The sequence below is a fragment of the Telopea speciosissima genome, chromosome 3 (assembly GCF_018873765.1).
Source record: "Telopea speciosissima isolate NSW1024214 ecotype Mountain lineage chromosome 3, Tspe_v1, whole genome shotgun sequence".
Taxonomy (NCBI): Eukaryota; Viridiplantae; Streptophyta; class Magnoliopsida; order Proteales; family Proteaceae; genus Telopea; species Telopea speciosissima.
This window is the reverse complement of record NC_057918.1, coordinates 68,181,478-68,199,454: the sequence shown is the minus strand read 5'-3', so window position 1 is coordinate 68,199,454 and position 17,977 is coordinate 68,181,478. Positions and strand designations below refer to the sequence as shown.

General features: G+C 39.6%; 1 protein-coding gene across 2 annotated transcripts in view; it reads right to left on the bottom strand.

Annotated features, from left to right (window-relative positions):
• The window catches only part of LOC122657004 (protein BLISTER-like), a 35,231-nt gene extending 17,460 nt beyond the window's left edge, over window positions 1-17,771 (bottom strand). Inside the window, exons 1-5 of one of the 2 annotated variants that reach the window (XM_043851739.1) lie at window positions 17,490-17,771; window positions 7,525-7,883; window positions 7,190-7,314; window positions 6,384-6,991; window positions 5,530-5,649 (exon numbers count right to left, since the gene is read on the bottom strand). In XM_043851739.1, coding sequence (XP_043707674.1) covers window positions 5,530-5,649; window positions 6,384-6,991; window positions 7,190-7,314; window positions 7,525-7,883; window positions 17,490-17,564 — 1,287 coding nt within the window. In that variant the 5' untranslated portion in view covers window positions 17,565-17,771. Of the gene's footprint in view, window positions 1-5,529; window positions 5,650-6,383; window positions 6,992-7,189; window positions 7,884-17,489 lie in introns of both variants that reach the window. The other variant, XM_043851738.1, reaches the window with a different exon arrangement.
• Between the last annotated feature and the right edge of the window lie 206 nt (window positions 17,772-17,977).

The following is a 17,977-nucleotide window of genomic DNA, read 5'->3' as shown; positions in this document are numbered from 1 at the left end:
ATAGGATGGTTGGAACGTGTCTGTTTGGCCAAGACACAAGGCTCACAAAAAAAATCTTCTTTATTATAAGTTTTCCCTAATGCGGGAAATAAAGTAGATAAGGTTCCTAAAGGTGGATGTCCTAGTCTAGAGTGCCATAAGTGTAATTCGAGAGGAAAAAGATCTTTGGTAAACAAAGCCTAGAAGGTAAAGCTGTGTGCAGATGCAGGATCTCCATCAAGCAGGTACAATCCGCCATGCACTTTACCCGATCCAATCGTCTTCCCCGAGTCCAGTTCCTGAAAAACACAATGAGTAGGAAAGAATGTCACTTTGCAGTTTAAAGATTTAGTGATACTACTAATGGAGAGAAAGTTAGTAGTAAACTTGGGAATATGTAACCGAAGATAAAGTCAATGAAGGAGAACAACCAATGGAGCCCTTCCCGGATATGGAGGAGAGGGACCCATCGGCAATTTTTACTTTGTCTTTACCGAAGCGGGGAAGTAGGTATTAAAAAGCTGGAGGAACTGTCATGTGATCGTAGCTCCGAGTCTATGATCCAAGGAGTGGAGACTACTAATGCACAATGACCAGCAAAAGGAAATACTGTATGGGCAAAGAAGGAACCCGAATTGGCGGGATATAGTAGGGGGCAGCGATGTGTTCAACGAGGCCGAAGAGCTTGAAGTTCTTCCCGGGAGAAACCAATGTCGAGTAGTGGGAGCTGAAGCTACACTTTCAGTGTGATTGGCCTTGTTTTTAGATTTAGCACGACCACGTTTGCTCTCAAAATCAACAGGCTTCCCATGAAGTTTCCAACACTGAGCCTTAGTGTGATATGGTTTGTGGCAATGATCACACTTCACAGGCTCTTTACTAGCAGCAGTAGCAGCAACATTATCAGCAGAAGTGTCAGTAGTGATGGAACCAGTAGTCTGTAAAGCTGATCTGTCAACCTTAGCTGTAATCATCATAGCAACCCTCCTTGTCTCTTCACTGTGAACATATGAAAAGGTTTCCTCCAAAGTGGGAAAAGGAACCCGACCAAGAACCTGCACCCGAATAGGGTCATAATCATCATTAAGTCCAGCCAGGAAGTCATAGACTCGAAACTGATCCACATAAGTGTGGTAGGCTGTAATATCTACAGCAGTAGTAGGCAGGAATCGAGCATAGTGATCCAGTTGCTGCCATAAGCACTTGAGGGCAGCATAGTACTTGGTGACTGTCATCTCTTTCTGGGTAGTGTTTTGAAGAGTTTTTCGGATCTCATAAACCTAAGCACCACCCCCTGAACGACCATAAGTACCCTTGACAGCAGTCCATATCTAAGTCGCAGTGTCAAGGAGAAGGTACTGACTAGAAATGTCAGTGGTCATAGAATTCAGAACAAAAGACATCACCATCGCATCATTAGCTGCCCATTTAGTGCGGGCAGCCCCTTCTTCAGTGGGCTGTTTGGTGATACCAATAAGGTGGCCAGTGAGTCCCCTGCCAGCCACAGTGAGGGATAAGGATCTGGCCCAAATCGGATAAATGGTACCATCTAGTTTTATGGCAAAGAAGATAGGGTAGGAAATCAGTCCTGGTCCGATCTCCTCCAGTAGCAGCTGATGTAACCTCTGAGTCACCCATAATGCAGCAAGGTAAAATTCGAGTTTTTTGAAAAAAAACTGAATTTCCAAAAATTCTGCAATAGTCGATCTGAAATTGGACAAAATTCTGATCTTCAAAAAACAGCAGGAATTCAAGGCTGAAACAGTGTCGAGTACAGCAATATAACCAGGGAATAATCCCTCAAAAAATCTTCCCAAACAGCAGCCTAGAAGAACCAAATCGATAAAGTGTCAGGGTTTTGCAAAACCCTAACAGTTGAGATCGATAAGAAGAGGAAAGAGGCTGCAGCTGTGGGGTCTTCAATCAATGTGAAATCAGAGAGGATAGATGCTGTCGTAGGCCTGCATTGATGCTCCAAAGAAACCAATCGATCTCCCAACTGTTATGAGATCGATCTCCAAAAAAAACTGAAGCAATCCTGAATCGCAGAGAGAGATAATGGCAGCAGCTATCGATCTGAATTAGGTTTTAAAATTGAGGTGAGATGGAGGGCAGCACTCGAACCATAGATGGATCACCTCATGGGTGTTGCCCTAAAAAGGGTTGAATGGATCAAAGGAAGAGAAGAGAGAAGGGAGAAGGGAGAGGAGAGGAATCAAGGGAAAAGGGTTTTTTTTTGAACAATCGAGCAGGTCTTAAAACCCTAGCTTTGATACCATGTTCAAAACTAGAATACTAAAAAACAGAACTGAGAAAGCTTGAATGATCTATTGTGATCACCCAGGCACCTTTATTTATAATGCTGGAATATGAAATTACATGACCAAAATACCCCTGCCTAGCCGACACAGCTAGGCAGTACATAAACAACTATACAACATAATAATAAAGCACCCAAAAGACCAGAATACCCCCACGGTATTCTGGTTTACATTATTCAACAAAGAAGAAGGAAAAGAACATAACAGAAATATCGACACAACTCAGCATTATTCTAACTAAATGGGATCAGCTACATGGATCTTTGTGATACAGAGCATCCGACAAGTTCAAGCCCAGCCCAGTTCTGTTCAGCCTGGACTGAACAAACTCTGGCCCTTACAGCAATTTCGTGGACCCTTGGGACTGCCAAGTTCTGGCCCACAAGTCAACAAAAAAGTCTTGTGACTTCTCAGCTCCCTAGAACAATTTATTATTTCTTGTAACTAGTTTCTAAGTTTCTTGTTTGTTGTTCCTAGGTGTTGGAATTCCATCTAGCTTGGGAATTCCAACAGGCCATTTATTAGATGCATGTAATCAAAGGTTCAACTGAACCTTTTCCTCCCCTATAATTATAAATAGAATTCATGGAGGCTGTTTCTGCAGCCAGAATTGGAAGAAAAAAAAAAACCCTCTTCTCTTGAAGAATTATATCCTACGGACTCAGGTGGGCTGTGGATCTCAGCAGCCAAATTATCTTTAATTTCTGTTTTATCTTCTTTTCCTTATTTTCAACTTCAACCATCATCTTTATCATACCCATCACCAATCACATCTTCATCACAATCTTTCCTTTCATTCCCCTTTCATTTGCAGCCTTTTCTCTTCATAAAACCCTCCAACCATTGCCCTTTCTTTGCTTCCCATTAAACCAGATTTCGACCCTGGCAGCAGCCATTCTTGACTGCACCACTTTGCCCTCCTATCAGCTCTATCTGAGGTCATACTTGAAACAAGACCTAAGCTATGCATGTCTTTTCTCACCACTTCTCCCATGGTCATTAGGCATGTCCCTAGCTCTTTTAGTACCCTCAATCTGAATCAAGTCACTCCTCCGAACTGTAGCATCCGAAGGCCTCCGTTGAAAATGACCATGCCACCTCAGACAACTCTCTCGAAGCTTATCTTGAATCGGGGCAACTCCCAAATCAGCTCTAATATTATCATTCCTTATTTTATCTTTCCTAGTTTTGCCACACATCCATCTCAACATCCTCATATCCGCAACACTTAGCTTATCTATATGGCGCTTCTTAACTCTGAACCTCCACCACTAGCCGAAAAATGAGTCCAGATAGGCACCATCTTGTGTCAATTTCTATTGTGCAGTTTGCTGCACCTGGTGATACATTGGAGTCAATGTGGTTGTGGTGCCTCTAAGAATTTTAATACTGGCTCTCTTCCACCAGGCCCAAACACTTCCTTACAGCGAATATGATCCAAGAAAACTAATGGACAGTCCCTTGGATAGGATGAATCATCATTATCTGAGGTCATCATTCCCCTCAACAATGAGAAGACTGATGGTGGAGGGAAATTTTTTCCATCCTCATCAATTAATTCTGTGGACTATGTGAGATCCTTCATGGTTAACTAATCACACTACATCAGGGAGGCTCATCTCTTGGCCATCAGGATTAACATCTTGTTTCAATTGATGCGATGGTTACCCAAACACCTTATTAGAAGATCTGACAGAAAGTTGATAAGTTTTATCATTGGACCAATTATCCATTTCATTGCTCTTTTCAATTTGTATCTCATCCAACTTTGACCAGTATACCTATAAAGAGCTTTTGATTATGGCCCCTGCCAGCATGAGCAATTTCACAGTGACATGGTACTCGGACATAGTTATTGGGTGGCTGCAGTATCAACTGGAAGGGTCTTAGATGCTCCACTATCTTGATAAGCATAAATGTTATATGGCCTTAGCCTCCTATGTGAATATTTCATTCCAATGGGGGCCTAGGTCAGCAAATGACATACCAGGTGACTTAGCAAAGCAAGATGTGGTGAGGCCATGTCTTTATAGTGGGCATTCTGTTCCTCTATGAGTATGTCTCTTTGGTGTTCTCTTTCTTTTTCACTGAAGCTTTAGGCTCCTTGCTTTGTACATTATTTGTCTCTACCAATGTAATTTCATTGTTCATAAGAAAGGGGGCAGCTTCAGAGAAAAATTTTTTGATGGAATAGTCCCGCCTCCACCTGCGATCAACTTTATGAATTTTTTAGGCTGTTACAGGTCAAAGAGTTAACTCACAGAAAAGCACTTTAGTAAGAATTGGTTCTGTAGATCAGGCTCTTATAAAGGTAGGGGCACAATGCAATTATGGGACTACAACCATAGTTCAAAATCTCGCGAAATTTCGGCGATATTTCGCCAAATTTCGTATATCTCGAGCTGTCCGAGATACGATACCAATCTGAAATGGAAAAATATCATATTTCGACGATATCTCGTGAGATATCGATGAAATATCGTGGACTCACGATATATCGCGAGATATTGAAAAAGTCACGTGCAATATTTTGAGTATTTCGGAAATTTCAGTCATCTCGTTTCGGAAATTTTGGAAATCTCGGTAATTTCGGTAATCTCGTTTCGAAAATTTCGGAAATCTCGGTCATTTTGGCATTTTACACCCACAGAAAAATACCATATTTCGACGAAATTCGATTTCGGTATCTCGAAAATTTCGGTCAGACCAAAACACCGAAACGAAACGAGATTTAGTAACATGCATAGAAGCTATTAGTTCTACAAGGTTCCTAGAGTAGAGAAAATGCAGAAACTTTCAATTGTGCTCAGAAGGTGTTAAAGGAGATAAAATCAGACATTAGAACTCAAAACATAAGGTATCATCTTTGTGTAACAAGTATGAAACAATAATGGGACTATGACAGCTAGTCTTAAGATATGAGTCATTATAATCCATAGTCATGCTTATAAAATACAAAGACATAAACTGGAAGATAACAAAATAAAAATACAATTCTTGGATACTAATCAAAAAAATCCTTGGAGGATGCTACTTGATAATAGAATAGAGTGGTTAATCTATATTCTACGTGGGCACTTACTTTGTACTACTGCTTTCAATTATCTCTTTTCTATTAATGACATTGTTACTCCTAAAAAATATATATTCTACATGGTATTTACTTAAATTTTTTAGCACATTTTAGGCTGAAACCAGTTTTTTAATACTATTTCTATTACAAACCCACCTGCTGGTTATAGCTTTCAGTCAGAGATGAATTTTCAACAGCTAATGACTCTACTAAAGTTCTTGAACCATCCAGGGCTCGCTGCAAAGAGAACTTTTCTTGTGTCAAATCTTCAATATGCTGCAAGAAAAGATAACTGGTGTAAGAAACATTAAATGGAAATAAATCTACTACCCTCAAATCTGTGAGCAAGAAAAGGCTAGGCAATGATAGATTCTTGTTATGACATGAGTATGAAGTATGAAGTTATATTCAACAGATGTAAGAGATAATTTTGTTTTCTAGGAAAAATTATTATCTTGAGTCATAAATGCCATGTACAATAAAAAGCAGAACCGACATGCATAGAAGCTGCTAAACTTAGAACTGCATAAAAAAGTAAAGCAAGCAGAATTGGAACGACTAGAAATTTGCTAATTTTCAGATTCATAAAATGGGAAAAAAGCACAACTCTCTCTCTCTCTCACATATACATAAGCCATACGAAATACTAATTTTCAGATTCATAAAATGGGAAAAAAGCACAACTCTCTCTCTCTCTCTCTGACATATACATAAGCCATACGAAATATTACTGAGGCTAACATTTAAAGAGGCAGAGAAATCTTTGTCATCCATGCAAACTCACAACCTACGTGTCATATGAGAGATGGCACAAGTATTGATCAAGAAAGCATTAAATGGTAGGTTTCTTTACAAGAGTATCAAGGTGGACATAACAGGCACTGTATTCAACAACAAACTAAGCCTTATCCCAACTTAATGGGGTTGGCTACATGGACATAACAGGCACTGTATTCAACAATTCCAAAAACAGAACAAGGATCATAAATAGCACATGGAAAGATTTGAACCTGTTCTAAAGCTGAGAAGTCTTCATCATGTTTCAATAAAGGAAACTCAGGCTTCTTCTTCTCAATGCTATTTTCCTTCACATTCTGCCTCAGCGCTTCCCCCTCATTACTAACATGAACTGGATTACTCACTGGAGGTACTTCATATCCACTAAGGAAATTTTGAGTTCCTGACTTATCTGTAGGTCCCAAAGCTTCAGATACCATATGTTGCGGCTGAGAATTAAATGATCGCAGGCCATCAACACTGTGAATTTTCGAACTTATCGACAAAAATGGCTCAGCTTTTTCCAATTCCGTGTTTGGGAAGTGAGACTCAGAAGAGACTCGGGGCACATTAAGAGAGTCGAGGAAAGATGGACGAGATCGCCGACTGCCAGTTTCAGCTAAGGCTGAATGTAGTGAAACATGATCGGACAAACTTCCCGTATCTACACCATAACCAGTAGATAGAGACACTGATTTCTGCCATGGTGCATTGTCCACACTTTTGCGATGACTATTAAAGCTGCTAAGCATTGATTCACTGTCAAAATCCACACTAGCATTGACAGATTGCTTAACTTCAGGAGCAGACTCTATTGAGTTGGTCCTTGAATGAATAGAATCTAAAATACAACCCACAATCAAAAAAGAAAGATTTTAATATTTTTTCATACAGTTATTAAAAAGCAAAAAAAAAAAAAAAAAAAAAAAAAGATAACAAATATGCAGGATGCAGAAAATTCAAAGATAATTTACCAAAAAGAAAAGAAAATTCAAAGATAAGACAAATGCTTAATCAAAACTCCAAAATAAAGTCTTACCTTCGTACATGGTGGATATATTGCCACTGCCTGATTTGCTAGCAAAACCCAAGATATCACTCTCCGTGCGAACACTAACTAACTTCCCAGGTTGTGTCATACTAGAATTTTTTATTCTATATTCCATCAAAAATGTCTCATTTTCTTTTGATTGATCTTCACCTATGGAATAATAACTAGATTGATGACTGTTCTTATTGATATCTTGGATACCATGTCCTGGATGAAGAGCAACAGATGGCTCCATAGTAAACTCAGACATTACTCCACCTTGATTTCCAGAATAAGCACCAAGCTCACTCTTTTCTTCATTGTGCTGATCATAATAACCATATATTGATCCAGGAAGACCTGAACCATCACAGTGCTTAGAACCCTGATCTTTTCCAGGCTCCGGAACTCTATGAGCAGAAAATACGTCATAATTATTGGCTGAAACAGAAGGCTCACCATGTGTCCCATTAGAAGAATCCAGGTCACCTTTTGTGTCACCCGCTGTGACAAACCCAGACAGTTTGGAGCCAGAAACACTATCTCTTTCAGATGTGACAGCACCATCTGAGTCAACAAGTCTTATACGTTCACTTTCTTGTGGCTGTTTGTCATGTTCACCAAGATCACTAGATTGTTGCTGACCAGTAGGTGCAGGCTTTCTAGCACGCCCTTCTGCCCTTTTCTTACGAAACTCCTCCAGCTGCAAAATTTAACAAAACAAAGTTAAAGAAACAAATGAACTCCAGCAAATGCCAAGCAGAGAAGCGGAATTACACAAAATCATGATTCCTAGTTTACACCAAAAACTCAATAGACAACTGAGCCAAGATCCTAACCAATATGAACCAGAGTTACATACAAAACTTCTCAAATTTGCATTAAAGTTATAGCAGAAAAAAAATACAAGGAACTGTATGAACTATAATTCAGCACAACTTCGTTCTGTCTTTTTGATGTGTGTAATTTTCTCTGGACTAATTTTTAATCAGAAAATCACACATACACAAAAACCACAAGGTACCAACAGTTAGAAGGCCATGGTTTACAGAGTATATATCTTTGCCATATGTTCACCATTTATATACATTTAACTAAATCTGGATCGTCATAACGTTCAGCCAGGATGGTGAACCTTTTTAGGTTTACAAGTTGCCACAAGAGAGGCAATTGGTAAAACAATGGGTGGGTCCATGGAATAAACGTCAGGCCAGCCATTTCACTGGCAAAATTTTAACCCAAAACGATCTTTCTATATTCAAAGTGCATCCAACATTAACAGAAAGCACACACATGCCACTCAATTCAACCAAGCCTTATCCAACAGCATGGGGTTGGGTACATGGGTCCTTTTTCACCATTCAACTATATTCAAAGCTACAGTTGATGTGAATCCTAATCCGTGCAAAATCACACATCGAATGCACTGGAAGTACAGCAGGTCACACTTGATTAACAGCAGTAATGAGGCTTGTGATAGGACTAGCAACTGGGTCAACAGTAGAGATATACACTGGTAATAAGGCCCACAGAATATGCACACAATCCAAGGGTCAGATTGGTGCCCACAGCAGATGTAATGTGTATGGCAGCTTGCTGCCAGAAATAGAAACTAAGTAAACTCTGTGATCCTTAGGTCAGAACACCTTCAAATTGACACTAACAGTAGGTACTGTTGATAATAGGAATCCCTGAAATTATCTTTCAAGGCGGATAATCAGAATTGGAGTTACAGAAGATTCCCAAAATAGCAACTTTAGATCAACCAACAGTAGTAGCCTATAACTACCTCAGATGGGGCTCAAACTACTATTGAAGGTAGGATGAAAGGGTCTCTTAAACTCTTCAAAAGATCAGCCACAGATGATGACTGGATAGAGAGTAATGGCTTAAGAACAAAATTAGTAACTCTAGGGAGAAAAATAGAAACTTACAGCCACAGGTTTAACCAGACGTTGGATGGGCTTAAAATCAATTTCAAGTAGAAGCTGTGCGAGGGACAAGTGCCAGAAGATGGCCTGCAGATGAAAGCCAGATTGTGAAAATCAAGGCCTGAAGAATACTGCCACAGAATTCCAAAACCAGGGTACCACAGTGAGTATTGGAGCCATCTAACACCAGCTTCTTGAAGGGGTCGATGGAACAGCCTTATAGTATTGAAGACACTAGACAGCAAACAAAACAGAGACACAAGGATCTTGATACCTCTCAGCAGATCACCAGTTGCAGACTTGGTGAATAGAAACTTGAGAAGAAAGGGGGATATGACCAAGGCCTCTCACCAATGGCCTCGGTCAGTCTCTAACTAAAATATGTATCTCACTGTTTCACACAGCCATGGCATAAAACCAATAAATAATTTTCAAAATCGTGGGTATAGGCACAATGGCCCTTAAAATATAGGTGCTTGTAGGCTTGTAGCACTCTAAAAGAAAATAGAAAGTATACAAAAGAGGCCCACACATATAATGGGAGCCTTGTACAATAAGAAACTTAAATAAAAGGAAAGATAGTCTAAGATCTAACTAGTGTCTACTTAAACCAAAAATAGAAACTAATCCCTATTATCGTGTAGGCTTCAAGTCTCTCCTATTTGGGCTTATCGAATGGGCCCATTAATTAGAAAACTCAAAATTACGTAGCCCATGACCCATATAACCATTGTGGACTTAATTTTGGGCTTAACTTATTGAACCGCAGGCTCAATTTGACCAAAAAAACTAAACCAAACCCAAATCTTAAAATTCTTCTTCTTTATTTGATCTACATCACTCTATTATTAAATGATGGGCATATGTGGGGTTTGTAATTTTGTATAACTTTAAACCATATTTAGACCCCTATTACATATTTGCATTGGGCTGAATCTTGACCAGTCAGATCCTATAACATGGGCCCACCAATGTTCACCAACCTAATACCAATCTTTTATTCCCTGTCACTTTTTGTTTAACTATTAAGAAAAAAAAATATTTGGCAAAAATAAAGGTGAAACAACCAAAGGGACTATAAATTGCTTTGCAATGTGCTATTTTGCCTCAAGTTCCTGGCTGATTATGACAATGACCCACAATTTATTCGTATAGTGCATCCTGTTGTTTCAGAAATACATGACCAGCATGCTTCACTGCTTTTGACTATCTTCAAATAGTTACATGGCTGTTTTCACTTATGTAATATCCTTAGTTCAGTGGCATAATGGTTCTTATGCTATCATTTTGAGGAGTGTCATTAAAAAATTCATCATTCCACTCATATCAACATATTACCAGTAAACATACATTTTTCCAGAGTTTCCCTCCATAGTCAAAACAGCTTGGAATAAGCCAGTTCAAGCTTTTCTGTCCCCTCTCATTGTCTTTGCTAGAAAGCTCAAGAATGTGAAATGCGTCCTAAAAGTAATTAACTCCACCCCCTTTGGGAATATATCCTCGCCGGTTATGGATTATAGAGATAAATTATAGGTAATCCAGTCAAGGCTCCAAACAGATCCCCCCTCAATGCTCCGTTGGCGGAAGAAGAAAAATCAGTCTCTTTGGACCTCTCCTCTCTGGTTGCACAAGAGTCAAGAGGAAAGTTTCCTAAGGCAAAAATCAGGAATAAAATGGTCAGAGCGCTTGGAGATTCCAATTTAGATTACTTTCACAGGTCAATGAAGTACGGAAAAAACTCCAACTCCATTCCCATGTTGGCGACATCAGATGGCTCCTCCCTAATCAGATGTTGTTAATAATTTCAAGAATCTGGTCAGGTCTTCTTCAGCTCCCTATGGTCTTATCCCTGACAACCTGCTAAACAAGTTCATCCCCAGTCATCTCATCAACTTCCTCCCGGCTATTCCCACTGAAGATGAAATTGTAGCTGCCATCCATTCTCATAAGGCTAAAAGAGCTGCTGGTCCTGATGGCATCAGTTTGGGATTTTTCTCCTCCTCCTGGGATATTATTAAAGAAGACCTGATCCGGACCATCAAGGGTTTCTTCTTCAATCCAAATCAGATCCAGGGGATTAACCATACCTTCCGTTGTCTCATCCCCAAGAAGGAAGGCGCCTCAATTGGTGGTAGGCTTGCTTGTCAAGATAACCAGTCGGCTTTCATAACTAGTAGGAGCATCTCAGATAATATTCTCCTTTGCAATGAGATTGTCAAAGGTTTTGACAGAAAATCCTATCCCCCTGCATCCCTCATGAAGATTGACAGCCACATAGCATCTGACTCCTTGAGGTGGGACTTCATCCACAAAAACATGCTTAAGATGGCTCCCCCCACCCCCCGTGTTCGTATATTGGATTAATGGATTCACCATTGTATCTCCACTCCATACTTCTCAGTTTTGATCAATGGCAGTCCGGCTGAGTATTTTGCTTCCTCTGTGGGAATCCGTCAGGGATGCCTTCTCTCTCCTTACATATTCACCCTAGCTTTGTAAGTCCTCTCAAGGAGTCTCCAATCTTGCACAGATTAGCAGCTCATCTCTTCAATCCTAAAGTGTAAGGCTCTAAAGCTCTCCCACCTGGCCTTTGCGGATGATCTTATGATATTCTCCAAAGCTTCTATTGCACGTATTGAGACCATCATGTCTTGTTTACAGCACTTTAAGGATTTGTCAGGTCTCCATATTAATCTTGAGAAATTTATCTTATTTTTGGCTATTGTATCTCTCTTGTTTACAGCACATTGAGGATCGACAAAGCTAGTTTAATTGAGAAGACAGGGTTCTCCATTGGGCATTTTCCAATCAAATGTTTGGGCTTGCCTCTAATCCCGGCCATTGTCAGCTTACCATTGCACTCCCATGTTAAATCTCATTCAAAAGAAACTTCAGCTTTACCAAGGCAAGCTCCTCTCCTATGCAGGCCGCTTGGTTCTCATCAGATCAGTTCTTCAGTCTTCCTACATTTATTGGTCAGGCATTTTTGGCCTTCCTCAGTCCACCATCAAAGATCTGGAGTCTCTTATGTCTGCCTTCCTTTGGAAAGGATCAGACACCTCTACAGTTGGGCTGTTGTCTGCCTCCCAAGGAGGAGGGAGGCCTTGGTCTGAGAAGAATCAAAGAAGTCAACTCAGCCGGTATTATCAAAGTAATCTGAAATCTTGTGACTAAGAAATAAGTATTGGGGTTGATTGGGTCTACTCAGGACTCCTCCGTTCTGATTCTATTTGGACTGCTCCTGCCTCATCCGATGCTTCTTGGGTCTGGTGTAATATTTTGAAGATTCTCGGTCTATTGTTCTCGAGGCCATCTCCACCCAAATCGATGGTGGTGCCTCCACCTCCCTCTGGCTGGATCATTGGCACCCTATGGAGGTCCCACTTCATTCAGCCAATGCAAGAGCCATATATAGTTCGGGCCTCTCCAAACAATCTATGGTTGCTGACATCATTTCCCTTGGTGATTGGGCTCCTCTGGCTTCTTCATCTCCCATGCTCTCAACCGTATGGAATGACTTACCCTCCATTAGTATAAGGTCTCAAAGTAGGGGTGACATTGTTTCCTGGGTGGCACTCTCTTCGGGCCTCTTCAGCTCCAAAGCAGCTTGGGATTTCATCTATTCCCGGGGCCCCATATCTCTTTAGCACAACCTTGTCTGGTTCAAACACCATATTCCCCAGTACAATTTTACAGTTTGGTGAGCCCTCTCCAACTGCCTCCCAACGTAGTCCTTCCTCATTCGCTGCTAGATCGTTGTCTCCCCCTCTTGTTGTCTTTGCTAGAATGTTGTGGAAGACATTGATCACCTCTTCTTTGTTTGCCCCTTCTCATCTTTTATTTGGATAGGGGTGCTAGAAAAATGTCGGCCAAGAAGTAAAAGGATCCTTCCTTTTTAGAGAGAATGGATTTGGGCAGACATGCCCTTTGCCAATTCATCTATCTGTGATATAGTGGTTAATTATCCTTTGTTGCCATCATCAATCAGATTTGGATGCAATGAAACATCAGGAAATGGTCCTTCAGCTCAAGACCTTTCCAGCAGATTTGAGACTCCACCTTCTTCGACATCAAGATCAAGTGTTCTTCTGTCTATTCTCGTTGTACTAATTCCCCAAGGAACAGGCATATTGTTGTGTCCTGGCCTCCTGGGGACTTCCTCTCTCCTTTCTGCAGCCCTCCTCCCCTTGTCCTTGAGGCTTGGGTTTTAGTTTGTTAGTGTTGGTGTCCTGTATTTTTCTTCTTCCCCGCTTTCAGGGCTCCCTGTTTTCTTCTTTCCTCTTGGTAATGAATTATTTATTCACCCAAAATGAAAACATATTACCAGTTTACCACAGAATTTGAAATTGATTTTAAAGCCTTTCCAATTAACAACCCCAAAATCTCCAATAACTAACCAACACTCACTCAACCTGATCCCACCATCACAAGTCCTGTATCGATCTCACCTCCCTTGGTCTTTAAGGAACCTGCATCAAGAAATCAATTGCATACTACCACCACAAGGAACACACTCCAATTTTTTCAATTGCTTCATGTGCATTGAATCATTGCTAATTGCCTCATTTATACTGGTCACAAACAGTTCAGCACCCTTTATTTGCTGATTTCCTTTTCCGTATCCTGGCAACTTACTATTCCTCCATACTTGCATGATTGCATCTGCAAAGGTGATCATGAGTTACTTTTGCCGAAATCTGGCTTCAGGTACATCCTACCGCTTTACATGTGGATAATGGATACACAGGAAGTGGCCAGCAGTTGACTCCCCCTTGCCCTAAAATCTTCAAAACCCTGATAAGTGTGCCCTTCACTACCCCAAGAGACCCCCTCATTTGAATCCTCCATCAGATACCCCCATCCTTCTAAGTTTGCAGGGGCCAGCAGTCCCTGAACCAATCCCACAACAAGCAAGGTAGATGCTTAATGGCAATGCATCTCTAGGGTGCCATTCATATTGAAGCAGGAGTAACCAAAGTTCTGCTCTCATGGGAGTTCAAGCATGTTCCTCCACCTAATAGAATTTGACGAAAGTATTCTGGTGGATCACGACCACACCAGTCCCAAGGAGATCTTATTTGATCACGGCCACACCAGTCCCAAGGAGATCTTTAATTTCTTCATTTCAGCAAGTAATTTTGTACACCACTTCCTACTTTCTTGAAATCTGGTTAGCAACTTAGTATCATGGAGTCAAGGATTCAAGATAAGAAACAGGTTTCAAGAATTATAAACTATTCTAAGAGTTTCATTGTTCAATAAGTTAGACAGTATATGTAATTAGGAACTGAAAAGTTAAAACCGTTGCTAATTTCCAGAGAATTGCACCCAATGTATAGACAAGAGGGGATGGCCAAGTAATCATGTTGTGTATGTTGCTTTAGTTAACGGAAGTGGAGTTGTTGCTCCTCTTTGCTTTTCTTCCAGTTGATACCTCTTGAGTTTATAGTGCTAGATTGCACTAAAGCATAGGTAAGCTGTAGATCTTCTAGTCGTGTTTGTTTCCTTCCCCAGTTCCCCATGACTAGGCTTAAGTTTGCCACACTTGCATATAACCCTTGAATCCTCGATAACCCTTCTTTTCTGTTTTCTAGGTAAAACTGAACCTGCAGTTCAAGATTGGTTCAAGTTGGATTTAATTTCAAGTTCCCTATGGGTTATATGGGTCATGCGCTTAATTTTTTTAGGTTTTCTATTGTAATGGGCCAATTCTATAAGCCCAAGTATGTGGGATTAGGAGTGAGTTTTATTATATAGAGTTTCTATTTTAGAATTTAAGACTGTCCAGAGCAAGGTTTTAAATATATGTACAGGGGCCAGGGCTAGGCCCTCTTATACGTTTTTAGTTAATAAGATTTGGCTTCAGCCCTTGTTTTGTTCTGTGGTGATTCAGAATTTGGTACTGTGATAATTCAGTTCTAGCCCTATTGTAGTGATTCAACAGGTTGATTGGTGGTGATTCCAAGGTCATATCCTTTTTTCCTTTCTTCTTTTCTTCTTCTTCATTCAACTGAGGTCAGTTTCATATTCTTCCAATTCTGCGGCTGGTAAGTTTCATGCTCCTGTGAGTTCTGTTTGTCCATTAATTCATATTACTGTTGGGTGACTTTCTACTGTTTTCTCTTCCATCAATTCCAATGATATTATGTTTCCTCCTTGGTTTCTGATTAGGTATTGCTTTCAGATTTGTCCCAAGCTAAACATCTCCATCGATTCATACTGCAAACAGTTCTGTACTTCTTTGATTTCAATTCTGATCCTTTGTGATCTGCGACTATTATTTCCTGTGTTCTGTTGTGCTGAGACTTCATTATTCAAGTTACTATCTGGCTTCATCTTTAGTTTCTATTTCTTTGGGATTCTGGTCTTGAACTACGCTCTATTTGTCTTCTGTTCCTAATATCACTTTCAGTTCCTATTTTCTACCTTCTAAATCTGTTATTTGCTATTTTGATGGTTACTAATTCTATTTCTGCTTATTCTGACTTTATTTGGCAACTTGCTATTTTTGCGACTACCTGATATCTTGGAATCTGACTGTCAAAACTGAATCAGATTTTATGGGTATGTTCTCCATCCCTAACAGCCTACTTGACTTGATTTCTGGCCACATCATACTTGTTTTGCTCCTGTTCAAATTAAATCTCTGTTTGCTGGTTTCTATTCCTTTCTCTGCGATCTAGTTTAATGGTGTTCTGAACCTGATGCCTAGGTGACAGGAAACCCCATCATTATAGTCCAAACCAAAGTTCTCCTTCTAATCAATTTTGATGAACATACACTGGGATACATTAATAAACGAATATGAAACTGTCTTATTACTCAAACAACTAATAAAATGGTTAAGAGGCGAAGTGTGAAGACAGAATAGAGCGGATAAAGGAAACGGAAAAAAAATTAGTAGGGGTTAGGCATAAAAGAAAGCTAGAGGGAAAAAAAAGTGATTGGTTTAACCATAGTTGAAGGTTTTGCCAAAATTTCATATTTTGAAAAATATTTCGGTTTCGACAGATGTTGAAAATGAAACCTTGAATGATACACAAAGAACATAGTTTTTCGGTCGAAATGTCGCTGTGAAACAATTAATATAAAAGGTTCAGTTAAGAACGAAATGGATCTAAAGTTCAACCCATTTTGTTCACTTCGCTGGTTTCGAATCTAACAACCTTGCAAACCTAGTTTTTTGAGATTTTTAGCCAAATCACTCCCATACAACCTGTGATTTTATGTCTATTGATTCCTTATGCATGTTTTACGTGTTTTAACTTTTAATTAAATTATGTGTGTTCTAGTATTAAATTTAGTGTGAAATAGGTTATATTAGAGAATGTATACTGCAGCATACAACATATACTACCAACCTAGCATACAAAGTCAAACAACCATTTTGGGTGTGTTTTTTTTTAAATCTAAGGATTACACTATGTTTAGAGAGCCTAAAATATGGTTTCCCAGAAGTTTCGGGATCTAATTTGACCATTTGGGCCTTGAAACCCTCACTCAAAACCAACCACTGAAACCTTCTAAGTTTCGACCGAAATTTCACAGTTTCACAAAATATTTCGGTTTCCACGCTCGAAACCGAAACCTGGAACTATGGGTTTAACAAAGAAAAGAAAATCTAAGGCGGATAATTATCCACTGAATGGCCTGTTTAACTGAGCAACAAAAAATCTCATAAATGATACGGGTAATTTAAGGACTTCATTGGCTTGGAAAGAATGTCATCCCATAAGACTTAAGGATTTTCTAGTCATTTTTCAAATGTTTAGTAATTTAGTTGATTTAAATGATTATATATTATGGTTTTTTAAGCAAAAGAATGGACTGTAATGATTGGCACAATTGTTGACAGTAAAATGTACAGAGACCTTGAATAACTTGATTATATGTAAATGCATCCTCAGAGATATGACAATAAAAAAAACTTTCTCAGTGGCTAAACAGAGCATAACTATCCAGTCTTGCATAGCGGAGGTAGAAATTAGCTCCCATCTTCCGTGCCTCTAATTCAATATACTTCATACGAAAGATATAAAAGCATTGGCTATTTAGCATCACAGGGAATTGTGGCAACTACTGTTGGATGTGGTATGTAGCGATGAATGTTTCTTCTGCTTATTTTAATTCTAGCATGTCACAAAGAGACTTCTTTCTTCTAGTGTTAAAAGACTCCACGACAACAAAATGCAAACAAAATCCAAACAATGCGAACACACAGAGATCAAGCAGAGAATATACATTTTATTCCAATTGAATGCTTAGCAAAGTGAACATTGATTAATTAAGTTCCATCCCCAAATAAAAAATGCCCAGCTTGTAAAAATTCTTCGTCTCTAGAAGCTTAGCAAGCAAAGTAAGAGAGAACGATATCATACCCGGCGTTTCCCAGCTTCAAGATGCCCTTTACGTGAAGAAGCTCCTGAATTGGGCAGCACCTGCGCTGAAGCCATCCAAGAATACTCAAATCTCGTCCGAGTCCTCGATTAGAATCTTTACCATAACGGATTTCTTCCTCCGCAAATGGTCGGAAACAATCAGAACAAGAAAAAAACCCTAATCAAACAACCTCAACGTCTCACGGTTCGAGACGAAAGAATAAAAATTTCAAATAACGATTACTGGAACAAGCAATGAATCCTGCAGTACATTCAAAAATCCAAATCTTCATTATCAGAAAATGAAAATCCGATCTCCATGGAAGGAGATCTGATAATGTTTTAATTCAGATCTCCAAAATTTCTCTTTATTCTCCTCTCTCCCGCTGTCCCATTTTTAATTTTTCTTTTTTTTCGTTGTTTCTTTTAATCATTTTCCGTCTCCGTCTGCGAGTGCAAATTTGTTACTTCGCCGGTTCCGGTTTCCG